The sequence below is a fragment of the Indicator indicator genome, chromosome 2 (assembly GCF_027791375.1).
Source record: "Indicator indicator isolate 239-I01 chromosome 2, UM_Iind_1.1, whole genome shotgun sequence".
NCBI classification, from domain to species: Eukaryota; Metazoa; Chordata; class Aves; order Piciformes; family Indicatoridae; genus Indicator; species Indicator indicator.
Window position 1 is genome coordinate 1,980,189 of NC_072011.1, and position 23,483 is coordinate 2,003,671.

General features: G+C 40.6%; 1 protein-coding gene across 1 annotated transcript in view; it reads left to right on the forward strand.

Moving 5' to 3' along the window:
* Window positions 1-2,324: 2,324 nt before the first annotated feature.
* The window catches only part of SENP6 (SUMO specific peptidase 6), a 90,574-nt gene continuing 69,415 nt past the window's right edge, over window positions 2,325-23,483 (forward strand). The window contains exons 1-2 of the mRNA XM_054392995.1: window positions 2,325-2,367; window positions 20,884-20,977. Of these exons, the coding sequence (XP_054248970.1) occupies window positions 2,325-2,367; window positions 20,884-20,977 (137 nt within the window). The remainder of the gene's footprint in view (window positions 2,368-20,883; window positions 20,978-23,483) is intronic.

The following is a 23,483-nucleotide window of genomic DNA, read 5'->3' on the forward strand; positions in this document are numbered from 1 at the left end:
CTCCCAGGCAACCAGCACCAGAACAAGAGGACACAGTCTCAAGCTGTGCCAGGGGAGGTTTAGGCTGGAGGTGAGGAGAAAGTTCTTCACAGAGAGAGTGGTTGGCCATTGGAATGTGCTGCCCAGGGAGGTGGTGGAGTCACCATCCCTGGAGGTGTTCAAGAGGGGATTGGACGTGGCACTTGGTGCCATGGTTTAGATAGGCATGAGGTGTAGGGTGACAGGTTGGACTTGATGATCCTTGAGGTCTCTTCCAGCCTTCTTGATTCTATGATTCTATGATTCTACACTGGTGTGCATGAAAGATTTACTCAAATAACTCACAATTTATAATCCTTAGGATTTAAAAAAGTTATAAAGAACTCAGTAGATCTGAACCAGTCTGGTCTCAACCGTCAGAACTTAGTTTTGTGGATTAATGCTATAATCTTGGCTGTAAACTCTGTCTAGATCACAGGATGTTAGGGGCTGGAAGGGTCCTGCGGAGATCATTGAGTCCAACCCTCCCGCCAGAGCAGGACCATGTAACCATATAATCTAATGCAGGTCACACAGGAATGCATCCAGGTGGGTCTTGAAGGCCTCCATGATACCCTTCTGAGGGGCAACAGGCTATTTTTTAAAAGAAGAGATCCTAAATGTTCTTTTTTAAAATATATATTTTTTTTCCCATTTTTAAGATGAGGTTTCTGTTAAACACATGGTCTTCTGGTTTCTGATTATGCACCAATTTTTTTCCTTATTGTTTCCCATTAATTTTAATTACCAATAAACCAGGGATATTTTGTCAACCCTGTTTCAGAAAGTTTGTTGTGCTTTTTTTTTCTCCTAAGGAGATTTTGTAGATGGAGGTATGTAGGTTTGCCAACGCTGTTCCACCTTCTGGAATTCTTTCTAATTGCTCATTAGCTCTGGTGGTGTGACACAGCATTCAGCAATCTGATGTCTCTTGAGTCTCTTCTTCCAGGCCAGCTCTGCAGTCTTCCCTGCTTCTTTTTACCTCTAAGTACACTGACTGGAAAGCGTTTTTCAAAACACTGGCTTATTAATTATCAATATAGAAAATCTGGTAATTATAGTAACACATTTAGAAGACTTAAACCAAACCATTTTCCTCTCTCTTGATTTTTTCATTTGCACTAGCTACTTAATTTACCTAATATAGAACTTCAGTCTACAATCTCTTAAGTTTAGGCAGTTTTGAGAGCTCTCTTGTCAGGGATTAGTCCCTTCAGAAACGATGTATTTCTGAGGCATAAAATTTTCTCAGTTCTACAGTAAAAGTGGGACCAGTAAACTCTCAGATGAAGGAACCTGTCCCTAACTCAACTGTCATAATTCACCTTGCATTTTTTAAAAGGATTTATGGTTTTAGTACTTCAGTCTTTACAAGGAGACTTTTAAAAACGTGAAACCTTACAGGCTAAACAGTAAGGGGTGGGGGTGGGGTATTTTAAAAAAGCCAAATATACCTGAAGCCATGACTTGGAATTTCTCTATAGTTTGCTTAGCAAGGCTGTACGTTTTGCAGAATCCCAGGTTTGGGTTTAAATACGCCTTGATAGGGCTACAGAGGATTTTACGATTGATAAGAATTCCAAAGACCATTTTGTGGCCTTTTGCCCAAGAGTGAGCGAGGTGGCAGCCGAGCGGGCCTCAGACCTGCGCAATGGCCTCCCGCACTCTTGAAAGTTCATTCATTTTACGCAGGCCGATCCACCTCCTCACCTCCCAAAAGCTGCTGCCTCCGAGCGGATCAAGGGGGGAGCGGGAGAGCCCGAGGCACTACCGGGCGCAGCCCTACTGCGGCCATTTTATCGTCTAGGGGCCGGGGCAAGCCGGCGGCCACCGCTGCGGCTGGCGGGTCGGGCGCGCTGGGGGTCTGGGCAGGGAAGCGCTGGTGAGGCCCTGCCGCGCCGTTCATGGAGGAGAGGGGCGGCAGCGCGGCGCGCACCGTTGCCTCGTCCTCGCCGTGTGCTCGGAGGCGCCTCCGGCGGGCTCTCGGCCAGGCCCATCTCACCCGCCGGGCGCCATCGGCGGTTGCTGGGCCCGACCCGGCTGGCAGCCGCTCGCGGGACTGCCGGCGGCGGCCGCGGTGAGGGAGGAGCGGGCGCGCTGCCGCCGTTTCCTCCTGCGTGGGGGCCGGAAGGCAACGCGGCCCCGGGAGCGAGAGAGGGCCGGGCCTCGGCGGCGCCGCCGCCGCTGCGGGTCACCCAGCCTTCCGCAGTGGGGGTGGGCGGCGGAGCGCGCAGGCCGGGGGAAGGGCCAGGCCCCGCCGTCTCTCTGGGCGATGGAGTGAGGGAGCGAGGCTCAGCAGCGGGAAGATGGCCGGTGGCGGCGGCTGCAGAGACAGCTTGTTTCTGGAAGGTGCGTGCATGGCTGAGAGGGGGGCAGCGCGGCCCGTGGGCTGCGTTTCCCTTCTGCCAGCCAGTGAGGGGCACGGTGCAGACTGGGGAATGGGGGAGGCGGGTGTGCGCTTGCATCTTGGTTGGGGGGGGGAGGAATGGGTCCCCTTTGGGGGACGACGACAATGAGAGGTGGCTTCGTGGTGGGTGGAAGGGTGGGTGCCGTAAAGGGTATCTTGATTTGGTGAAGAAAGACCTGCTTTTGAGGGAGGGGTTCGTGAGGGCGATTTGATTTCTTCTCTCTTCCCCCCCCCCCTTTCCCTTTTTTTTTCTTTCTTTCTTTCAGTGTTCGGAGGCTTTGGAAGTGCAGTGTTTTCTTTGTAGGGGCAGAGCGCTGGGAGCAGCCTGGGCTTGCTGCAGCAGGGCCGGGTGTGCAGCGGCAGGAATCCTCTCTCCGAAGGGTGGTGGGCTGGGGGCGGCCGGGCAAGGTTAGCGCTAGGTGAGGAGGTGGAAGCGAGGATTTGCTGTGCCGCCTCCTCGCTGCATTTCCCTGCCTGTAGTCTGCTGCCAGGCCCCGGCCTAGCCCGGACCCGTTTCCCCCTACCACAAAAATGAGTCTCCGCTCCTCCTAAAATGCTACTTTAAAGGTTTGGGACTGACATTAATTTTGGGATGGGGATAATTTTTACCTTTGCGGTACGAAGATGGTGATGAATCTAGCAGCTGCAACTGAAAGAAACCTTTATAAAGCTTTGAGTAAATTTTTTTTAAATTTAATTTCTTTTTTGTCTTGGTGGGTTTTGGTGTTGTTTTTTGGGGTTATTTTTGGTCACTGTGAAGCTCTTACCTATAATGCAAAAGAGTCTTCTGAAATTCGAGTATTTTTAACTGTTGAGCCTTTACAGTTTCTCTGATTGAAAAAAAAAATCTGCTATTTTAGTGTTGCAAAATTGCTATTAGCACATATCCTGATGACATAGGCCAGTAGTTTGCTAAAGTACCGTGACAATAACGAAGAAAATAAATATTAATGAAGTAAGTTGCTCCTCATAAGTTGAGTTTTTCAAGTCAGGGGTAAGTTCATCACTGGAGATTTTGTAGTACTACCTATATAATATAGAACATGCTTCTTGCAGATTCTCTTTTGCTGCAGGATATTGAGTTTTATTTTTTGTTACTAGATGCTCTGGAATAGGAATACTGTGTGATCAAAACACTGCTTTTTTTTTTGTTTGTTTGTTAATTAATTAGTCTGAAATTCTGGTGTTCAGAAACTCTTTCTGGTTAATAACAGCAGCCACTTTACCTCCTCCCTTCTGCCTTTAAAATCTTTGGTAGTGAACAGGCATACCTCTTTTATTCCTGAACTCTTTCCACAGAATATAGTGAGGTTTGTGCGGACAACTGGAAGTGTCAGGGTGATGACTAGTCGCTGTTTTCCGTGTGCACCCTGGCTACTTGCTGGTTGGGCAGGTAGCTAATACAGATTTCATATGCAGCACCCACTTGTTTTTTACTTATGAGATCTCTTTACAGCAACAGGACCAATATGACACTGGGTAGCATCCCTCTTTTGAAGCTTCAGTATTCCACAACTGGTGAAGTGAGATGTCAGCTGGGTTTGTGTTTCCTCATTATTTGGGGACGTGTTCATTTTAGGGCTGGTGATGTGGTAGTAACCCTGAGCGTATAACGAAAAACTAACGTGGATGATGGTGACAAAGATTTTCTGAGGCTGGCTCAAGTCCAAATGGGATGATAATACTGTAGCAGGTCTAGTAAGAGATGGTAGACTTTGTACTCATTTGAAACAGAAGGCAGCTTTCAGACATTATTTGAGGTTCTTGTTGGAGATGTTTGCTTTATAGGGAAAAATAAAGGATGAAGGCATGGACTTTTTGGCAATCCATAATCTGGAAACGTATGGCAGCATGTTAGATCAACCTAGTGGGTTGGAACAAGCATGAGAGTGCCAGAAACAGGTATAATGTGGACAAAAATTGGGATAAAAGTATTGTAAAATAGGAAATATCTCAAGTTCTGCTGCTAGATGATGATGGGCCTAGCATTATAAGCAGTCTAAATGTGTGTATTTCATGAACTCTGCTGTAGTCTCTATAAGCAAAAGAATTAAAAATCGTTTACTTGATGTTTTTGGAAGGCTGGTAGAGAGGAGAGGGGAAGACTGCTCTGTCCATCCCTGCCAATAATGCACAAGCCAAACGAATTATGTGCCAAATGGATGTCAGCAATATCACTGATTGAATTCAATCTGATGCATACTGTGCTGTTTAAATATGTACCTGTGTATGTGTGTGTACACATATGTGCACAGAAACTTCTGGTGCTCTCATGCTTGTGTTTGACTGTCAGTCAGATTTAAAGTAAACATACAGTTAGGTGAAATCAATTGCTTTAAAGTATAAGAGTTGTTCAGGGTTTGGGGCTTGATTCCACCTGTCCAGTAAGATCCTGCTTAGTGTAACAGATGTTCATGTGAAGAAATATGGCTGTCATTCTGCTCTTAAAGTGCCTTTTAATATTTTTATTATTTTATTCTTCAATAAAACCAAAGTGGCCTTTCTAGAAGGGTATTCCTTGACTGATTTATCTGTTGCCTTTCTGGTAATGTCATGCTTGAACACAGTGATTCATTCTAGTACCTGGTTTCTGTCCAGTTTTGCATATCTAATGTGCCATCCTATTTTATGCCATTTTGCATAGACTACTTTATGGAAAATGTGGAAGAAATTGCCAAAGCTATAATATTTGGATATTTTTAAAGCTGCATTTGTTACTATTCTGGAGCGGTACTAATGATTGCCATACATCATATGCATGACCTGCATGTTTACTTTTCTTGAAATGCCTGGACTTGATGATCTCAGAGGTCTATTCCAGCCTCAATAATTCTGTGATTCTGTGACTGTTGGGATTCAGAAGTGTAGAGAGCACCTTATGTTTGTTACTTAAGCTAGTGTGCAAGTGGAATGAGTAAAACTTTCCCCTCGTTTTCTTAATTTACATTGCTACAGTAAAATTTCAAAGATAATGGGCAGAATATGCAGAAATTTACACTTAAAGTGGTCCTGTTCCATCAGAATTCTTTCCTGATTTGGAGGACTAGAAATGTAGTGATTAGAGATTTCCATCTGCAGTAATTCCTGTATTTTTTTCCAATTGACAGTCACACTTAAAATACAAAGCAGTGATAGCAAGTTCATTTTGGTTTAGAATAGGGAAATGCTCAGTATATAGAAGAGAGAGTATGGTGGATCATTACTGGAGAAAAATCATGGGAATTCTTGTTGTATTCTGCCTCCTTGGATGTTACGGACTTACAAAGAAATTGTAATTTCTCTTTTCCAGCCTTAAATGTAAAGTTTCCTTATGTTTGTGCAGTAGATAACAGGCAAACTTGAAAGTATTCCTAAATGCATGTATTTTCCATAAGAATGGAGAAACTTTTTTATTCCTTCCTTGTTTTGTTTTTTCAGCCTGCAGGTGGTCGCTGTGGTGATACTTTGACCCAATATTGATGTTTCTTTTTGAGGATTTCCTATCTGAGGAATGTTGCTAGTCCCTACCTTCAGACCTGCAATCACCACAGAAATCTGCTCGATTTTCATTCCATTTTCTTGCATCCAGGTTTCCTAATAATAATAGTTCACTTTGTAAACTACCCATTACCAGCAGCAGTAGCAGGAACTTGACAGTTGTCTGCCAGAGGACTGTGGAAGACTGTTTTGTTTTTCATTCAGCTCACATGTCTTTAGATTGTGAATTTTACACAGCGTCTTCACAGAGTGAATTGACTTCATTAAAGCAAGGGTTGTAGACTTGGGTATTTTCTCAAAGGTAGCTGAGATTCTAGAGAGGTACAGGAGCACAGCTCTTGTATATTAGTGTGTAGAGAGGGAGTTGCCATTTGAAGTGGTGGTCAGCCTTTCTTGCCTGTTTTAATCATGTTGAGAATTCTCTGACAGGAATAATACAAATTAATAGGCAGAGTGGAGTTTATATTCGGATAGAACACTTGAAAATTTTCGACCTGCTATGACACTTCATTTTTCTCTTAACGGTGAAATGTAATTAATTGTTGTAATTGTCTCTGCAACAGTCTTGAATGCTTTGTTTATGACCTAGTGGAGATTTGTGTTAGCTTGAACATGAGGGGAAAGGATGCTCACAGAATCACAGAATGTTAGAGGTTGGAAAGGACCTCCAGAGATTTGAGTCCAAGCACCCTGCCAAAAGCAGGATCACCTAGGGCAGTCCAAAACCAGGCAGGTTTTGAAAGTCTCCAGGCAAGGAGACTCCACAGCCTCTCTGGGCAGCCTACACCAGTGCTCTGTCACCCTCACTGTAAGAAACTTTCTCCTCATGTTGAGCTGAAACCTTGTATGTTGAAGTTTGTTTCCATTGTTCCTTGTCTTATTACTGTGCACCACCAAAAAAAGATTTGACCCCACCCCTCAGATACTGATAGACATGTTTCAGGTATCATTCACCTTACTCTGTGTCATTGTCGTAATCCAAACTGCTGCTTTATGCTGCTCAAATTCTCTGTGGTTTGTATCAGTCTGATCAATTCCCAGACAGGTGCTCGCTCTTCTGTTTTTGTTGAGAGTTCCCTATCTGAAATTACCTCACTTAGGTCTCCCAGTCCTATGACCCATCAGAGCTTCTTTCCAGCACTGCATATGTCTTCTCAGACCTTGACTCAGATGTCCTTCCCAGTGTCTTTATTAAACTTTCTCACTGACTTCAGTGACAGATTGTTTTCCAGGAATTAAAACCACTTGTTTAGAACTATTTCTCAGCAAAGTCAAACTGAAATGATCATCTTGTTGTCTTCTTTTTGTTTTCTTATATATGCCAATCTAACTTGGGTGATAGGTGCCATAAAATACTAAGAAAGACAGGCCGCTTCTTAAAGCGTGTAGAAAGGTACTAAAAATAAACATAATTTATCTATTTAATGCTCTGTAACATACGCTGCAACATGCTTGGGAGCACATTCTAAAATAATAGCCTGTTCCCAAGTCCTCTTGCACATCATCACCTTTTCAGTTTTGAGATGGAGGATTCTAGGAGCCCAGGCTAGTCCTGAGCTTTCTGAGTAGGGAAGCATCCGTGTGCAATTTTCTGGTTATCATTATGGGGGCATTTGTTATTTTGTAGTTTTTCCTGAGTAGCTGCTGCTATAAGAACTTTGCACAAAGATGGAACATAGAAGCTTCAGATAGAAGATTATTTTGTGTGGGCTGCTTCATCCATTATTTTATGGCACTTGGATTTGGTAGGAAAGCACTCCTCTTTCCTCAGAAAAAGTATACATATTCTACTGAGGTTTAGTGGCAAAAATGGTAATAATAACAACAGACTGTTTCTAAAAGAGATTTTTATGTTGTCTAAATATAAATACAAAAGTAATAGTAATAACATCAGTAATAATACTGATACATGGCTTGAGAGTGAGCATAAACCAACGTTTTGCTTACACCAATACTTCTATGGTGTAATTTATATATTTTAGTCTTTTGCTTCTTGTTTTATGTACAAGAATAAAGCATAATGGATTATTTATTGTAATGGTTTCAGCAGCAACAATGGCTTTTATTACTGCTGTTTCTGGAAGGTTATATGTGGATTTCAGTGCAGTGTCAGACTTCACCTTTTCTTCAGAGTTTGAGCTGTGTCTCTCAATTGACATAACTGAGGTTTGCCAAGGTTTTTTGTGTTGTAGCAAGTCCTATAATGTGATACTAATCACCAAACTCACTGCTTTTAAGTATATGAATGAGGATTTTTTGAGTCAGCTTTCAGTCTCTTACCTTCCTGCTAATAGTGAAATCAGAATTGATGTCCTTGAAGCAAAGGTTTCAGTCTTGGCTCAGCATGGTTCAGTTAGCTGCTAAGGTGTTAGTTCATACACTGAGTGACCAACCAGGGACAGGACAGTTGGAGGACTGGGCTCACAGGACAGTGGATGCCTTCATCAGTGTGTGTGTTGTAGAAAGGTGGAAGGGTGTCCAGGGTAGCTTAACATACTGCAGGAGGGCTGAGAAAGCAACAGAAAAAAAATGGAGCTGTTGCTGTTGGGGAAGCTGTAGAGATACAAGGAACAATTTTTTTGGGAAAAGGGGCAAACATTAATTAATTAACTAATTAAACATTAATTAACTCCTAACTGGGTTGTTTTAAAAGGCACTTCCATTGGGGGAAAGCAGATATGGAGAGTTTCTTTGGGTCCATGTTTTACCTCCTGTTTGGTTTCAATTTGGAAGGTTCAGGGATTTTCTTACATAGATTGAAACCTGATGAACTCTCCTTGATCATTTCTTGCTTAAATTTAAGAAAATAAAAGCAGTAGCAAAGATACTACTACTTTTTCACTGTGTAGAATTAAGCCTGGTGGTAATCCTGTCTTAGAGATTTAGTTTGAGAGAAGCATGTGTTCTGCACCTGCATTCAGCAGTCTAGCATGGGTAATATTTTCAGGTGAAGCTGATATTAAGCTGCAGTGAAGTCAGAGCTGGTGTTCTGTGTTAGTCAAGTCAGTTGCTTGTGAATGTGCTGTTAGAGGAGTCAGTGGAACTTCCATCGTGGGTGCTCAGCAGCCTGTGAGTATCATGACACAAAAAGAATTGCCAGGCAATCTTTGTTTCCCTAGTCGTTTTTTATTCTGCTGCTCATGGCCACAAGATTTAATTTCCTTTAGGAAATGTGGAAAAGATAACGAGTTCTTAAATAACAGGTTAAAAATCCATTGGTGTATTTTTAATCATGAAATCACTACCTAATTCAGTGACAGATCTTTAGCTTGGAAGCTTTTTTTCTTAATAACTTATAAGCATGTTATAAGTAGATCTTAGTGGTTCATTAGCACATGGCCATATTTGTGAGATGTTTTTTGAGTACTCTGAATAGAATGTTGTAGAAGTACTGAAAACTTATTTCAGTTTCTTGTATGGTGCAGTCTCCCTGCATAGAACTGGGGATTGTGCCAAATGCAATTCAGTGTCTGAGTTAGTCAAGTATAAATCAGAATACAGAATGGCTAATGGTTATTTGGGTCCTGTAGCTAACAGGAGTAACTAAATGCAAATAACTTTTGGGAAGTTGTTTTGGTTTTATTTGTAGTGTGATGTCTGCTGTGAGCTGAAGATACAGCATTTTGGCAAGGCCATTGAGTAACTATGTTCTAAATAATCTGTGGAAGGAGTTACACTCTACTATAGGAGAACAGTTTGGTTATTAAAAGGCTTGTAGTAAATTCGTGAGTATTGTTGTCTTGTAGTTAATGTCCACTAGCAATATGCAGTGTGGGTACAGCAAATTTGAAAGTGATGCTTTCCAAATGGACTGTCCACAGAACAGTAAATTGATGAAGGTGCAATGCTCTTGCCTTGTACAGGGCACTGATAAATTGGGTGTATGGATTCCCTAAAGCAGCGAGCTGTGACGTTGCTGCTTTTATCTTATCAGGCTGCGACTCCATTTTGGATGCAAAGCTGCTGCAGCCACTCGCTGGTTCTCACTGCAAAGCTTAGAATTGTTAACTGGTTTGGGCAGAGGGACTGAGAGCACATTATTCACCCATCAGAGGGACTTACATCTTGCAGCTGTACTGCTCTTGGGGCTCGCTGCTGCAGGTGGGGGAGAGGGAGAGCTCTGCATCTCCTCTCCCTTTGCCTCCCTCCCCATCAAATTCCAGCCTCGTGGCTGATCTCCTGCTGTCCATCATCCCTGAAACTCACTTTATTGCCAAAGAGATTGAACTTGCTGTGTATCCTCTTGCTGGTGCTTTGCCAAGCCTCTGCTGAACTTGCCCACTGAAGGGTAAGCAGGAGGGGCAGGACAGTGGCTTTGACTGGGGAGAGCAGACAGACTGCATGTGAGAGGCATAGGACATTGCCCCTTTAATCTCTCTCTAGTGAACTGTTAAGTCAGGTTAAGGTGTAATACATAACTTAAACTTTAGAATTTACCTTTGTGAAACAGCAGCTGTATTCTGCCCAGGGAAATGAATATTTTATGGAACAGGTTAACTTCTGTGCAGAACAAGTTTATGGTGAAGGCTAGAGACTGGAGGAAATTAATGCACAGGCTGTGGTTATCCTTTCCAGCTGGGTCAGCAGGCCTTGAAAAAGTTGTTGTTAATGGGCTAGTGCTGCATGAAGCAAAGAAAAAGGATCGTAGAACTGACTGCATGTCCCAGTAATTCCTGTGAAAGAATAATCTGAAATGAAAGACTTGGATTTTGGGATATCTTTCTCTGACTGAAGCCTAAATGATTATACATAAAGAACAACGATGATTCAAAAAACTGTGAAAGGACTTCCTAGGTTTTTGTTTGTTTGCTTTCAGATAATATAAGCTGTAGCAAAGTTTCCCTAGTTGTTTTGGTTTGGGTTTGTTTTATTTTCTGTTTTTTTCTCTCTGTTGTTGGGGTTTGGTGATGGGTTTTTGTCTTGCCCTTGTTTGATTAATTTGGTCTTTTATTTTTTTGTTGAAATAAGTCTTGCCACAATGATGCTTTGGGAATGCTAAATGCCAATAATGTTTTGCTGGTATGGTAAACCATAGTGCTGTAGGACATGATTAATATTATGTAATGTTAGAAATCTATGTCTATAAGAAACAGCTGCAAAAAGTATTTGTTATTTTCATGAGAATATTTCTACCCAGTGCCATACAGTTGTTTTCCTTGTGCTCAGATTCGTTCTACTCAAGTATTTTTATTATTATTATAGGATATAATGTTGTATTTGTTTGGCATGCCCAATTTTTATGGCTCATTTAGCAAAATTTAAATATCCTGCTGATGACAGAATTTAATACGACAGTCTAACAGAAAGATTAGTCAGGAGACCATTAGATGAGAATTTGAACTATGCAGTAGATGGTAGGTTTCATATTTACAATTGTCTTTGCAGTTTCTGAGGCTTTTTTCTTCTTTTAAAAACACTTCCAGAGTCCATTGTAGCTTTAGTTCTTCTATCCAAACTTACTGTTTTCAGGATCCTTTACAACTGGGAATAAATTTTCCAAAAGGAACTTCTGGATTACTGTGGCCCAGGTTATTATGTCTGCATATACCTGGCACAGCAGGGCAGTAAAGCTTGAACTCAAGATTGCTAGTTCTGCCATAAGGCAAATATGTTTTAGCTGAATCCTCACCTGATGAGTACTACAACCAAACCAAACCAAAGAAAAACAACAACAAACAAAAAAAACTCTCCAAAACAAACACTAAACCAAGACAAAAATAACCCCACCACAACCAACAAAAAGCAACCACAAATCTGTTATTAATTTAATAAAGAAGTAGTTTGCCATTTAGCAAAGCCTTTGTTAGGTGGAAAAGGTACTGCTCCTTACTTGGCAGAAAGATTTGCTCTGCTTTGTGATAGAACTGATGGATCCAAGGTAAGCATGAGTTTCATGTTTGGGTAAAGGCAGACAAAACTCATCTCCAGATACAGGATGAGCTCTTAAGAAGTTAGTTGCTTTGCTTCAGCTTTTGAGTGGTATTTCTTGAAAAACAGGTTCATAAGGGGGTGCAGTTAGTTATTTTGTTGTATTACTCTTCTCAGAAAGAGATTGGCCATTGGAATGGGCTGCCTGGGGAGGTGGTGGAGTCACTGTCCCTGGAAGTGTTTAAAAAGACACTGGATGAGGCACTTAGTGCCATGGGTTAGTTGATTAAATGGTGTTGAGTGATAGGCTGGACTGGATGATCTGGAAGGTCTTCCAACCTCTTTAATTCTGTGATTAAAAACTAGTTGATTGATAGCACTTCCTCATCTTCCCTGCTGCTCCAAGTAGTAACAACAACATTTGGTTTTCCAAGGATGTTAAAATTTTTTTTTTTTTTGGTCTTAGTGAATTCTAGAATACTGTGGTTTAGTTATCAGTTAGTAGTTCTTAAACTTCTTGTTAGTGAAGTGTGATACTTCCAGTACAGAGATGTCTGTGTTTCAATGCACTAATGCAGTTTCCACTGCAGTGGTGATCTCTAATTGCAAAGGGAGTGCAAGTCTATAGTGTACCTAGTGTGAGCAGGAGGCTGTTGCCTGTATTGGTGTTGCATTTCTCTGATTACTTTTTTTTTTTTTTAGTACACAGGCATAATTTACTTAATTGTATGTCCATTCACAGAATCCCTTAACAGTCCTATTTACAACACTGCCAGGCCTACCTAACTGCTCTGTGCTGCTCAAAGTGGCAGCCCTGTTGCCCCTCTCGGAGACACACAGCTCTGATTTGAGTCAACACCAGCACTCCTCTGGCTTCATGGCAAGTTGGCTGAAGGAAGTAAATTTGGCAGAAAACTAATCCTGGAGGGTGGGGGTGGAGCTAGTCTCTATTACTTTTCAGACGTATCAGCAATCTAATCCAGCTGACTGGCCACTCATGGGTATGAAAGCTTGCCAGCATCACTAAGAACAAGGGAAAACACTAGGTCATTGGGCTTTCCAGCAAGGCAAATATCCATTTTTCTCCCATCTTAAGAATTTAATGCAATCTTTCATCCTCCTGTCATCCTTTCATTTTTTTTCTTAGATGTGCCTTTTCATTTTACCAAATTATTGAGGAGGTCATTGAGATTTTCTTCGTGTGTACTTTTTTTTTTTTTGCTGGGCATTTCAGGTAGATTTTGAACAATTGGCAACATCAAAGAAGTTTCTTTGGGTTTGTTTTTTTGTTTGCTTGTTTTTTTAGATTGTTTTATTTTTCTGCTTTAATTATATTCTAGAGTTTTTTCTTCCATCCTGAGTTTTCAAGCTATTTTCTTCTAGAAGTCATGGAACCTTTCTGGACTTTAATTTCTCTCTGTTTTTATAGTGGAGACAATACCTACCTGACATTGTCTTTGAACGTCTGCAGTGTTAAACGTTTTTTTTCATTCCTTTTGGTGTGTGGATATAGTGCTTTATTTCAAGCTGATGTTCCAACTGTTGCAGCAAACCTGGAAACCTTCTCAAAGTGTTGGTTGCCTAATTTCCAGGTAGTTAGGCTAGGTTATTAATCTTATTCTGTATGTAACTGCCTTTCAGCACTTTCTAAAAATAGATTGCTGTGCTGCTGTATTCTCAGTTGCACAAGCCTAGCTTTTTTGTTGTTGTTGTTGTGAAGGTGGATCCCACAGTGCATAACTAAGTCTAAAATCAGAAATGTTCAAATCAGATGCATAATACACTGCAAAGTTTCCTGTTGTGTTTTCCTTACCTTATAAAACCCTTCCAGCGTTGAGAATTTCAGATCATATGTGATGAACATCACATGCTGATTTGCCACAGAAATCTGGAATTCCGGTTCAAGTGTCATCTTCCTTGAAATGGTTTTGTTACCTTTATATATTTCTTCACAAAACAAATTGGCAGTTCAGAAATTCTCTAGCCTGCAATTGCTTTTTATCCTCCTTTTTTTTTCCCCTATGAAATAGGAAAATACCTCTTTTATATTTATATTTATATTTCCTATAAAAACACTGAAACTTTCTTCTTCCTTTCTGATTTTTTTAGTGCATCTCCAGTCCAGCAGCTGAGTTCTTATCATAGAATCATAGAATTGTCAGGGCTGGAAGGGATCTCAAGGATCATCCAGTTCCAACCCTCGTGTCATGGGCAGGTACACCTCACACTAGATCAGGTTGCTCACAGCCACATCCAGCCTGACCTTAAAAACTTCCAGGGATGGAGCTTCTACTTACACAAGTAGAGAATTATGTATATCATAAAGCTGATGTGGAGAAAAATACATTTTAGTTTTTCTTTATTTTCTTTACTGTTGGATCCTGCTTTTAATATTATTGACATTATTTGGAAAGTCTGAATGGGTGGCAGACTTTCTCAGAAAGAGGCTAGATGGTGGAACCTAGTGACAAAGGACACCAAAAAATCCTTGAAGGACCTGATTCTTTTGTTTTGCCACTCCAGATCTCACTGGCAAGTTCTGCTCTCTGACTTCAACTTCACCATCAGAATGTGGGCATGCAACATCACTCCTTGTTCAGAAAGATAGGAGGAGTGCTTAAGCCAGTTGTACATTACAAGCCCACACGATGAGACAGGATCTATTTGATTGTGTTGAGGAAGCTTGGCAGTATCACTGTTAGGCCTCTCTTCATTATCTTGAACTAAAGAAATTACAAAGAAAATGTTTACTCTATTTCAGAGCTCTCTCCTCGCTTTTATCCTCCTCTTTTACTCCTTGTTAATACTTAGGAAACAGGGTTTGGCAAATGATCAGACTTGGGCAGTTCTGTGTTCTCAAGTCAATCATTCTACATGATACACTGCACTGTGAGCAACCCAATGTGTGTCCAAGTCCTGAAGAAAAACAGCAGTTGCTTATCAGATTGTGCAGATGATTTTCCATCTTTGAACAAGAGACCTCTTATAAATGCTTTTTGTTTGCAAACTTTTTCCCCAGAGGTGGATCCTCTGCATTTGTCGTTGGTTTTCTCTTCACATCACATTTGTTTATTATCTGAGAAGTTAAATTGCCTTCATGTGTGAAAGCTTTGTATCCCTTACATTGGTATCATAGAACTCTGCTACTGAGCTCTCTGCTCTAGAATCATAGAATTGTTAGGGTGGGAAGGGACCTCACTTTCATCATTCTATGCTTTGTTGCCTGCAATTGGAGGTGGTTTTTTGTATTTGCTTTAGGAAGAGGAAAGTAAAAGCATCTTTTAAGCAGTAGATTTCTAAACTTGTAGATGCAGGTTAGACAATGGTTCCATGCAGATTTCTTTGGTATCTTAGTGCCTACAACAGTCTCAATTCTTGGATGCCCCTTACCACAGATGTGCTCAGAGTGAAGCTGAACAGAGGAGGGAACTGATACGTTGAAAAACAACGTTTCCCTTCCTCTGCTGCTCAAGATGTTTTTTGCCTGAATTGGTTTCCTTCCTCAGATTTGCTCTCAGTGAAGGAACATCTGTGCTGGTGTGTGCAGGGCAGGTGTGAGAAGCCCCACCTTCTGGGAAGTGAGGGGTGCAGAAGCCTGTTTATGTAGTGCTGCTTCAGAATGTGAAATGTAACCTCACTGTGGTTGCACAGTTGATGTGCTAGAGCTGATGGTATCAAAGCTGGAAGATAAAAAGCCTGAAGAAGCCTGTCTGAAAGAATAATGAAGCAACTGGGAAAAGAAAACAATTGAAAAATATTTCTGTGTCGTATTTTTATGAGTACTTGGATCTTCTTAATATATGCAATGACTCTAAATGAACTGCAGATTAGAAAGCTTAGAAACATTCTTTTTAATTTACTTAAATATGAGGCTGAATGAAAGTAGTGATTCTGAACACATTTAAATTAATTTGCATTTTTTGTGTGAATGCTGCAGTATCTGATAAGTTGGCTGCATTTATAAGATGATGCTTGGATTATTTCTTTACCAGGGCAACAGGGGAATAAGAATGTAAACCTCAGGTCCTCCTGGAAAAAACACTTTGGTCCTGGACTAAACCTTTGTTTGATTTAGGATGGTTCTGGAGTACACAGAGATGTGATCTCAGCAGACAAAAGACTCGTAAAAGCTTCTGTGTGTTGCAATAGAAAGCTTAACATCTCTGGTTTGTATTCTGGGGGTGGTGGTTCAGTTCTTCTGGCAACACAGTGATACATCCACAAAAGTTGGTTTCCTGGAAGAGTTGGTCTTGTGGCCAGTAAATGCATCTGGCATCTGTGGTGGGATAACCTTGGCTGATCACCAGATGCCCACCAAAGCTTCTCTATCACTTCCCTCCTTAACTGGACGGTAGCTTTTTGCCTTTGTGGAATCTGTTATCCTAAAGGCATTACCACAGTCGCTGGTGGGTCAGCCTTGGCCAGCAGAGGGTCCATCTGGCTGCCTGCTATTGGCTCTACCAGACATAGGGGAAGTTTCTAGCAGCTTCTCGATGAAGCCAGACTTGTAGCCCTGCAGCTACCAAGGCCTTGGCCTTCAAACCCAACACACACACATCCAAACCGCTGCAGAAATGGATGTGTTTTTCTAGTCAGCTGTACTACAGATTCATGTGGAATTTCTCTGTCTTAGAATATAAGATAAAAGGACCTGCAAAAAAAAAACAATCTAAGATGATCACAGGATGTGAGAGGTTGGAAGGGACCTCTCAAGATCATCAAGTCCAACCCCTCTGCCAGAGCTGGACCATAAAATCCAGCACAGGTTGCACAGGAACACATCCTGATGGGTCTTGAAAGTCTTGATACCTTCTGTAGGACACTAGCAATTTAAATATATCTCATTCCTCATTTCAGTCTGTTGGGCAGAGTATTAAGTGACTTTTCCTTTTTTGCACATGCACAACTTTGCCCTTAATTCATGGAGATTCTTTGGGAACTTTTTTCTACCCATTTAGGAATTTCCTAATGACACTGAGTGATGAAAAACTCCTGGTGAAGGGGTTGACAAAACAGTGTCCGCACACTTAAAGGTGTTAAATCTGCTTTCTGCCATTCTCCCTGCAAAAATGCTTTCTTTTGTAATCCAAATTAATTTGGTTTTACAACAGAAAGACTGTATGGGGATTTCTAAAAGGTTGGCTTCAGGATGTGGTTAGCAATGCCATTAAAGTTCTAATGAAAACTAAAATACTTTTTTTTTTCAGTAAATTTTTGAACTGACTTTTTACAAATACCATGCAACAGATCAGATTTTTTTTTTTTTAATCCAGTGCACCTGTTGAAGATGTCTATTGAAATTCCAACTAGTTTCTTCTGCTCAAAATTGCTTATTTCCCTTGGTGTAACAGCACCAGAGGAAGCTTGTAGGGGGAAGAGAAGTGATTTGTCATTGCTAGTGCAATCTGCTCCAGCATGCTGCCTTTCTGGGGCAGAGAGGCAGAGCAACTGACTTCTCTTGGCTCAGTATTTTAGGGCCAGTTCTGCTAATTTTGAGTATTTTTCACCTTTTGAGTGCCAATATGTCTTGCCTTGGTAGTATAGATAGTAAAAATTGCAACATAAAGGTTTCAAATGTAAGTCTTGCTGCAAAGTAGTTAGAAACTTAGCCTGTGTGATAGATGAGTTGTCCCTGCTTAAAAAAGAAAAATAAATCCTGTATAAAATTGGATCCCAAGTGGCTCTTCAGATGAAATAATTCAGTCTGGCTGATATGATGGTATACTTCTAGATTTGATTTTTTGGTAGGACCAAGAATCACACAGACTGTGTTAGGGTTTGGAAGGGACCTCAGAAGATGATCTAATCCAGGCCCCCTGCCAGAAGAGGATCACCTAGAGCAGGTCACACAAGAACACATCCAAGCAGGTTTTGAATTTCTCCAGAGTAGAAGACTCTACCACCTCTCCAGGCAATCTGTTCCAATGCTCCAGTACCTCAATGTGAAAAGCTTTTTTCTTTATGTTCACATGCAACCTCCTGAGCTCCAGCTTGCCCCCATTGCTGCTTGTGCTATCATTGGACATCACTGAAAAGAACCTGGCTCTGTCCTCCTGACACTCAACCTTTACCTATTTGTAAACATTAATGAGGTCACCCTCTCAGAGTCTCCTCCTCTCGACTGAAGAGACCCAGTGAAAATTGATCCAGAGCTGGGATTATTTTAGGACTGTTCTTCCATGGACAGCTGAGTTGGTCTGCAGTGATAGACAAACCATCCAGTACAGAAATGGCTTAATTCAAAAAAGGGCTAAATCTTAAGAAACTTTTTGAAAAGGAACTAGAAGATGCAGCTGGGATGTAAAATATTTGCAGACAGCTTGGGAGTTATTTAAAGGCACCGCATTGGAGGCTTGCAGCATGTGTGCTGCCTTTTTAAATAGACTTCAAAAAGCCCCCCAAGCATTGGCATGGCTAAATAGCAGGGTAAGGTGAAATGTCTGAAATAAAACATCATCCTTCTTTAATCTAAACTTTTGACTAAATGATGAAAATAGAGACTGGAAAAAAAAAAAGCTGGTGGATTTAACCTATAATTATAATGAGGCAGGAACAAGCCTTTTTGATGAATAACTCCCAACAGGCATAAAAACTATTTTTAAGTAATTCTTCAAGCTCAGCAGAGATGTTTCTGGAGTATCTGTAGGGCCAGTAGACAACTGAGCTGTAAAAGGCAGCTTTGGAGAAGAGAAGACCATAGCTGGAAAAAATAATTGCTTGCAATCATATTGACAACACTTACTGAGGTCTTCCATGTCAGACTATTTCTGAAGAAGGAACGTGGTAGAGTATCTGACTCAAAATGAAACGTCAGTGGAAGAAATTGCAGTATGTAAAGCAAACTGAGGAAGGCAGCAGGATCAAATAACCTTCATCCAAGTCTTGTAAGAGGAACTCTGCTACTAAGAAGCTAATGACTGTAGCACATTACTTGTTGGTAGCATCATCTTTCTGCTACAAGGCAAAGAAGGTAGCCAGTATGAGACCAGCTCTTTAAAAAGGCAGTGGAAATACTGGAGGAACTTTACATCAGTGAAGCTTTGTGACCACATAAGCCAAATTTGTTGAAATAATAATGGAGACCAGAATTAATTTCACCATTCCCTTTGTAAAAGGCCTTTACCAAAGGCTCTTGGAGAGGCTAAGTTGCCTCTGGATAAAATGAAAAGTTTTAAAAAGAACAGCTGGCAACAGATGGAAAGAGAGGGCAAAAATGGTTCATTTTATTTATTAACAGGAGTAACCAACTGAATTCCACAAGGTTCTGAGTTAATGTTGGTGCACAGATCTAAGCAAAAGGATTTGATAGCAAGATGATAAAGTTTGTAGGTGTTGCAAAGTTAGCTTGAGTTGGCAGAATTGCTATTGAGAGAAAGCTGCAGGTGGCTCAGGCTGTGGGTTGTGTGGGTTAAAATCATGTATGGAACTCAGTCTAGGTAAAATGCTGTGTAATCTTAAGTGAATGAGGAGTAGGAAAGAGAAATTTTGCAGACAGTGATTGGCTCTGAACTGGTTCTGACCAATCCCCTATTATGTAAAGATCAATACAGTTCTCCACAGCAGTAGAGACAGCAAGTCCAGTGTTAATATTTACTACAAAAGGAACAAAGAAGAAAACAGAAGCAGCATGGTACTCGTGTAGAATTTCATGGCACATATGTATCTTCAATGTTCTTCACAGTGTAGTGTCTTCATCTCAGAAAAGGTACAGTGGTCTAGAGGACGTACTGCATCCAGTTCTGGAGCCCCTCTTACGAGAAGGATATGGATGTGCTGGAAGGTGTCCAGAGAAGGACCACGAGGACGATCAGGGGGCTGGAGCTCCTCTGCTATGAGGACAGGCTGAGAGAGTTGGGGCTGGATGATCCCTGAGATCCCTTCCAACCCTGACAATTCTATGATTCAAACAGAAGCCTGGAGAGTGATTTATTTGAGGGGAAAAATTAAGATGACTCAGGTTTTTGTTTTCCTTTTTCTGCCAGAGTAAAGGACGACACAACAGACATCTGTGCTATCTTGAGTGAATAGGGAATGGTATTGTAATTAAGCTGAGGTACTATCTGCTGCGAGATGCTGTTGATTCTGTACAGTAGGAAAAAAAATAGGACCAGCAAAGGCTGAAATACACACCCATGGCTTAGGAAATACTCAGTAGATGCAAATAGTTGGAAGCAGAGTTTGAATATTAATAAATATTTCTGTGTGCACTGTCATAAACTAGGATATATTTTTATATATGTTTAGACTTCTGTTGTTGGTTGTTATTTTTTTTGTTTGTTTTCCTTTTCTGTCCAAACATAGAGGTTAAATTCATTATTTCTAAATGAATTTCCCAGTAAGTAAAGAAAAACATAGTAAGACAAGACATATCTAACTTATACCAGAATCAAAATTACTGCTTGGTTTCTCATACCGAGTTTTTGGGGGACAGGTCTTGGACCTGCTGTAAACAATGTTTTGCTTTAATGAATTCTGTGCACCTCCTTCACTTGTATCCCCATACAATCAGAGCATATCAAAATGTCCAGTTAGTTGGATATTGCAGGAGGAAAAGCTGCAATTTGCTGTAGTGTGACTGTTCTCAGAAAGGTCAAGTTTTCACTTGCTTGATAGTAACACTGAAGTTACACTTAGCATGAGAAATTAATTTGAGTCAGTGGCAGATGTTGAATTAAAAAAAAAATACTGAGATTGTACTTGGGGCAGCTCAAAACTGTTGCTTTTATGTGGAAAAATTGCATATGTGTTTGGGTATTAAATAATAAATGTCAGGACCCTTTCTATGTGTGGAACGTAGTTCATGACAGAGAAGGAACCCTTAAATTTACAGCTGTCAGTAAAACAGTTGAAATCCTTGTAAAAGTACCTTGTGTCATCATTTTTAATAGCTTGCTTACTTGTTGCATTAGTAATCAAGATGTTGACAGAACCTCACATGTGTTTATTTAGAACAATGAAGTCACCACAGCATTGATTAACTTTGTTAAATGATAGTTAAACATTGCCATCAACAAAAGAAATCCTTAAGGAAAATCTGGTTTACTCCTTTGGTTTGTGTTGATTAATAACTCAGCTTGAAATCAGGACTTACCTTTAACTTATTCTCATTGCAGCTCTGGATAGATCACAGTCCAGGAGAGATGGAGGTTTTAAAAGTAATTGGAGCTTTGATCATGCAGAAGAAAGTGAAGGAGATGCAGAGAAAGAGTAAGAATTCTTTCATCTAGACTATTAGAAGTATAAATGCCTATTTATAAGTAGTTTTTTTTTAATTTATTATTAAACATATATAAAAGTTAGTGATTAAGAAAACTATTTTTAAAAGTGATTATTTAAAATATTATTGCCATATAAAATTACATTGTAATGTAAATTTCTTTGTGACTGAAGGGCTCACAGCATGGGGCATAGTACTTTTCAGGAGTGTTGAATTTGTCTCTGGAGCTACTGTGGAAGTCTAAGGAACAGACAAGAAATCTGTCAATGTGCAGAGTAAGGAAATGGAAAGGGAGGGTATCCAAGCAGCTTCAGCTTTTCATTTGGTGGTGGTGCTACTTAGGACTTCATACTTAAGGTACTTTTGTAGCTGTAAGCCTATCTCATCAGATTTTTCTCACCTGTGCTTAACTCATAGGGTAGAGTTAAGGCTTTTTTATTGCTCCCTGACCATGTATTGCTTTTCTTGCTATGTTAGATTTTGACTAAAACTTAAACCCTGCATGTGTAGTTTGAATACATACATTGTACTTGTGACCTTTCATTGTTACTGTGTTTTCTTGATATTAACGTATGTATTTACAAGAAGACTAATGATTAGTTAATAAGTTTAATGCATGAAGAATGCATATTCGGTTTATTTGTTGTTCTTAGATATTTGGAGAGTAGGACCTGTAAGTTTCAAAAGTATGCTATGGTTCTCTAGTAAGGAGAAAATGAATCCTTTAGTTAAGATCAAAAAGAATTTTTAATTTCTACCTTGTAATATTCTGCTAAATCTGTTGGAAGGGAGATAAGGAAGTAAACACATAACCACTTAGGCTGCAGCAGCTTGAGGGAGCTGGGGGTGTTCAGCCTGGAGAAGAGGAAGCAGCCTGCCAGTACCTGAAGCGGGCTGGGGGCTACAGGAAGGATGGAGAGAGACTGTTTGCAAAGGCTGCAGGGACAGGACGAGGGCCAAACTAGAGCAGAGCAGATTTAGATTGGATATTAGGAACAGGGTGGTGGAACACTGGAACAGGTTGCTTGGGGTCCCTTCCTTGGAGATATTCGAAGTGAGGCTGGACAGGGCTCTGGGCAACCTGAGCTAGTTGAGGATGTCCCTGCTGAGTGCAGAGGGGTTGGACTGGATGAGCTTTGGATGTCCTTTCCAACCCAGACCATTCTATGATTCTATGCTGTAATCTTACAAAAACTTTCAAGAAATTTCATGTTGTAGGAACTAAAAAATGAGCTCAGGAGTTCATTGAAGTGTGAAGTAAGCGTTTGGAGCTTTTGTCCAAACAGAACTATAGCAGAAAGTTAAATCACTCTTTAAAAGGGTCTCAAACTATAATGGTATTTTAGTTCTATAAAATTATTAAGCTCAGGGTATTTTAATTAGCATCCATTTCTGGGACACAATAATATGTTTCAAGTGTAGCAGCAGTACATACAGTACAGTTAGTGTTTGTGTTTTCTTGTCTTCAGAAATAAAAGTAACTCAACATTTGTGAGCATAGCAACTTTTCATCTTCTAGTACTTTCCTACTGTTTTTCATCTGACACCAGCTGGTGTTGACCTAAGAAGCAGTGAGATGTGTAGTATAGAGATACTAAAGAAAGCAAAAAATGGAAAAAACAATGATGGAACATATGTTTTCTATAATCATACCTGATTTGAAGGTGGTATTTCTGAGGGACTTGTCATACTTTTCAAATATTCTGTATGAGAAACAGTTTCCCATAGCCAGGTTTGAAAGTTTCATACCTGCTCACATTAGTAACTCATTTTTGTAGCTGTGAATGATGCAAAATTTTACATGGAAGTATAGATAAAAGAATAGTTGAAAATGGATTTAAACTGGAGGTCCTGCCTTTTTTTGCTTACCCATCGTCTAATACCATTTCAGGCAGCTTCTCTCATTCCCTTCAAGCAGCGACATGTTTCAAGCTGCACACGTACTTACTTTTGGTAACACCTGGGTTGGTTGGTTTGGTTTTTTCCTAATAGGTTTGTAAGCTTTGAGTATTTCCAAGTAATCTGTATTTTGCTGATTCATTTTCCTTTGTATAACAAAATACTGACAGAAGAGAATCTCCAGAAAAAAACAAATTTGTCTTTTTTTTTTTTTTTTTCTTTCCAAATTCCCTTCACCCTTAGCAGGAAGTTCATAGAATTGCTGCAGTATAGAGGTGGAGTATTGTCCCTCTGGTGTTTTGAGTGTACTGTGCCATAAGTAAGCATTCTAGCTGCTCTAATAAAATGTCGTTCCCCATGGTATGCTGATATTTGCTAGCAGTGCTTGCAGCCTACTGCATTTAGAATCATAGAATTTCTGTTAGGGTTGGAAGGGACCTCAAGGATCATCCAGTTCCAACCCTCACACTACATCAGGTTGCTCAGAGCCACATGCACCCTGGCCTTAAAACCCTCCAGGGATGAGGCTTCCACCACCTCCCTGGGCAACCTGTGCCAGTGTCTCAACACCCTCATGGGGAAGAACTTCTTCCTAAC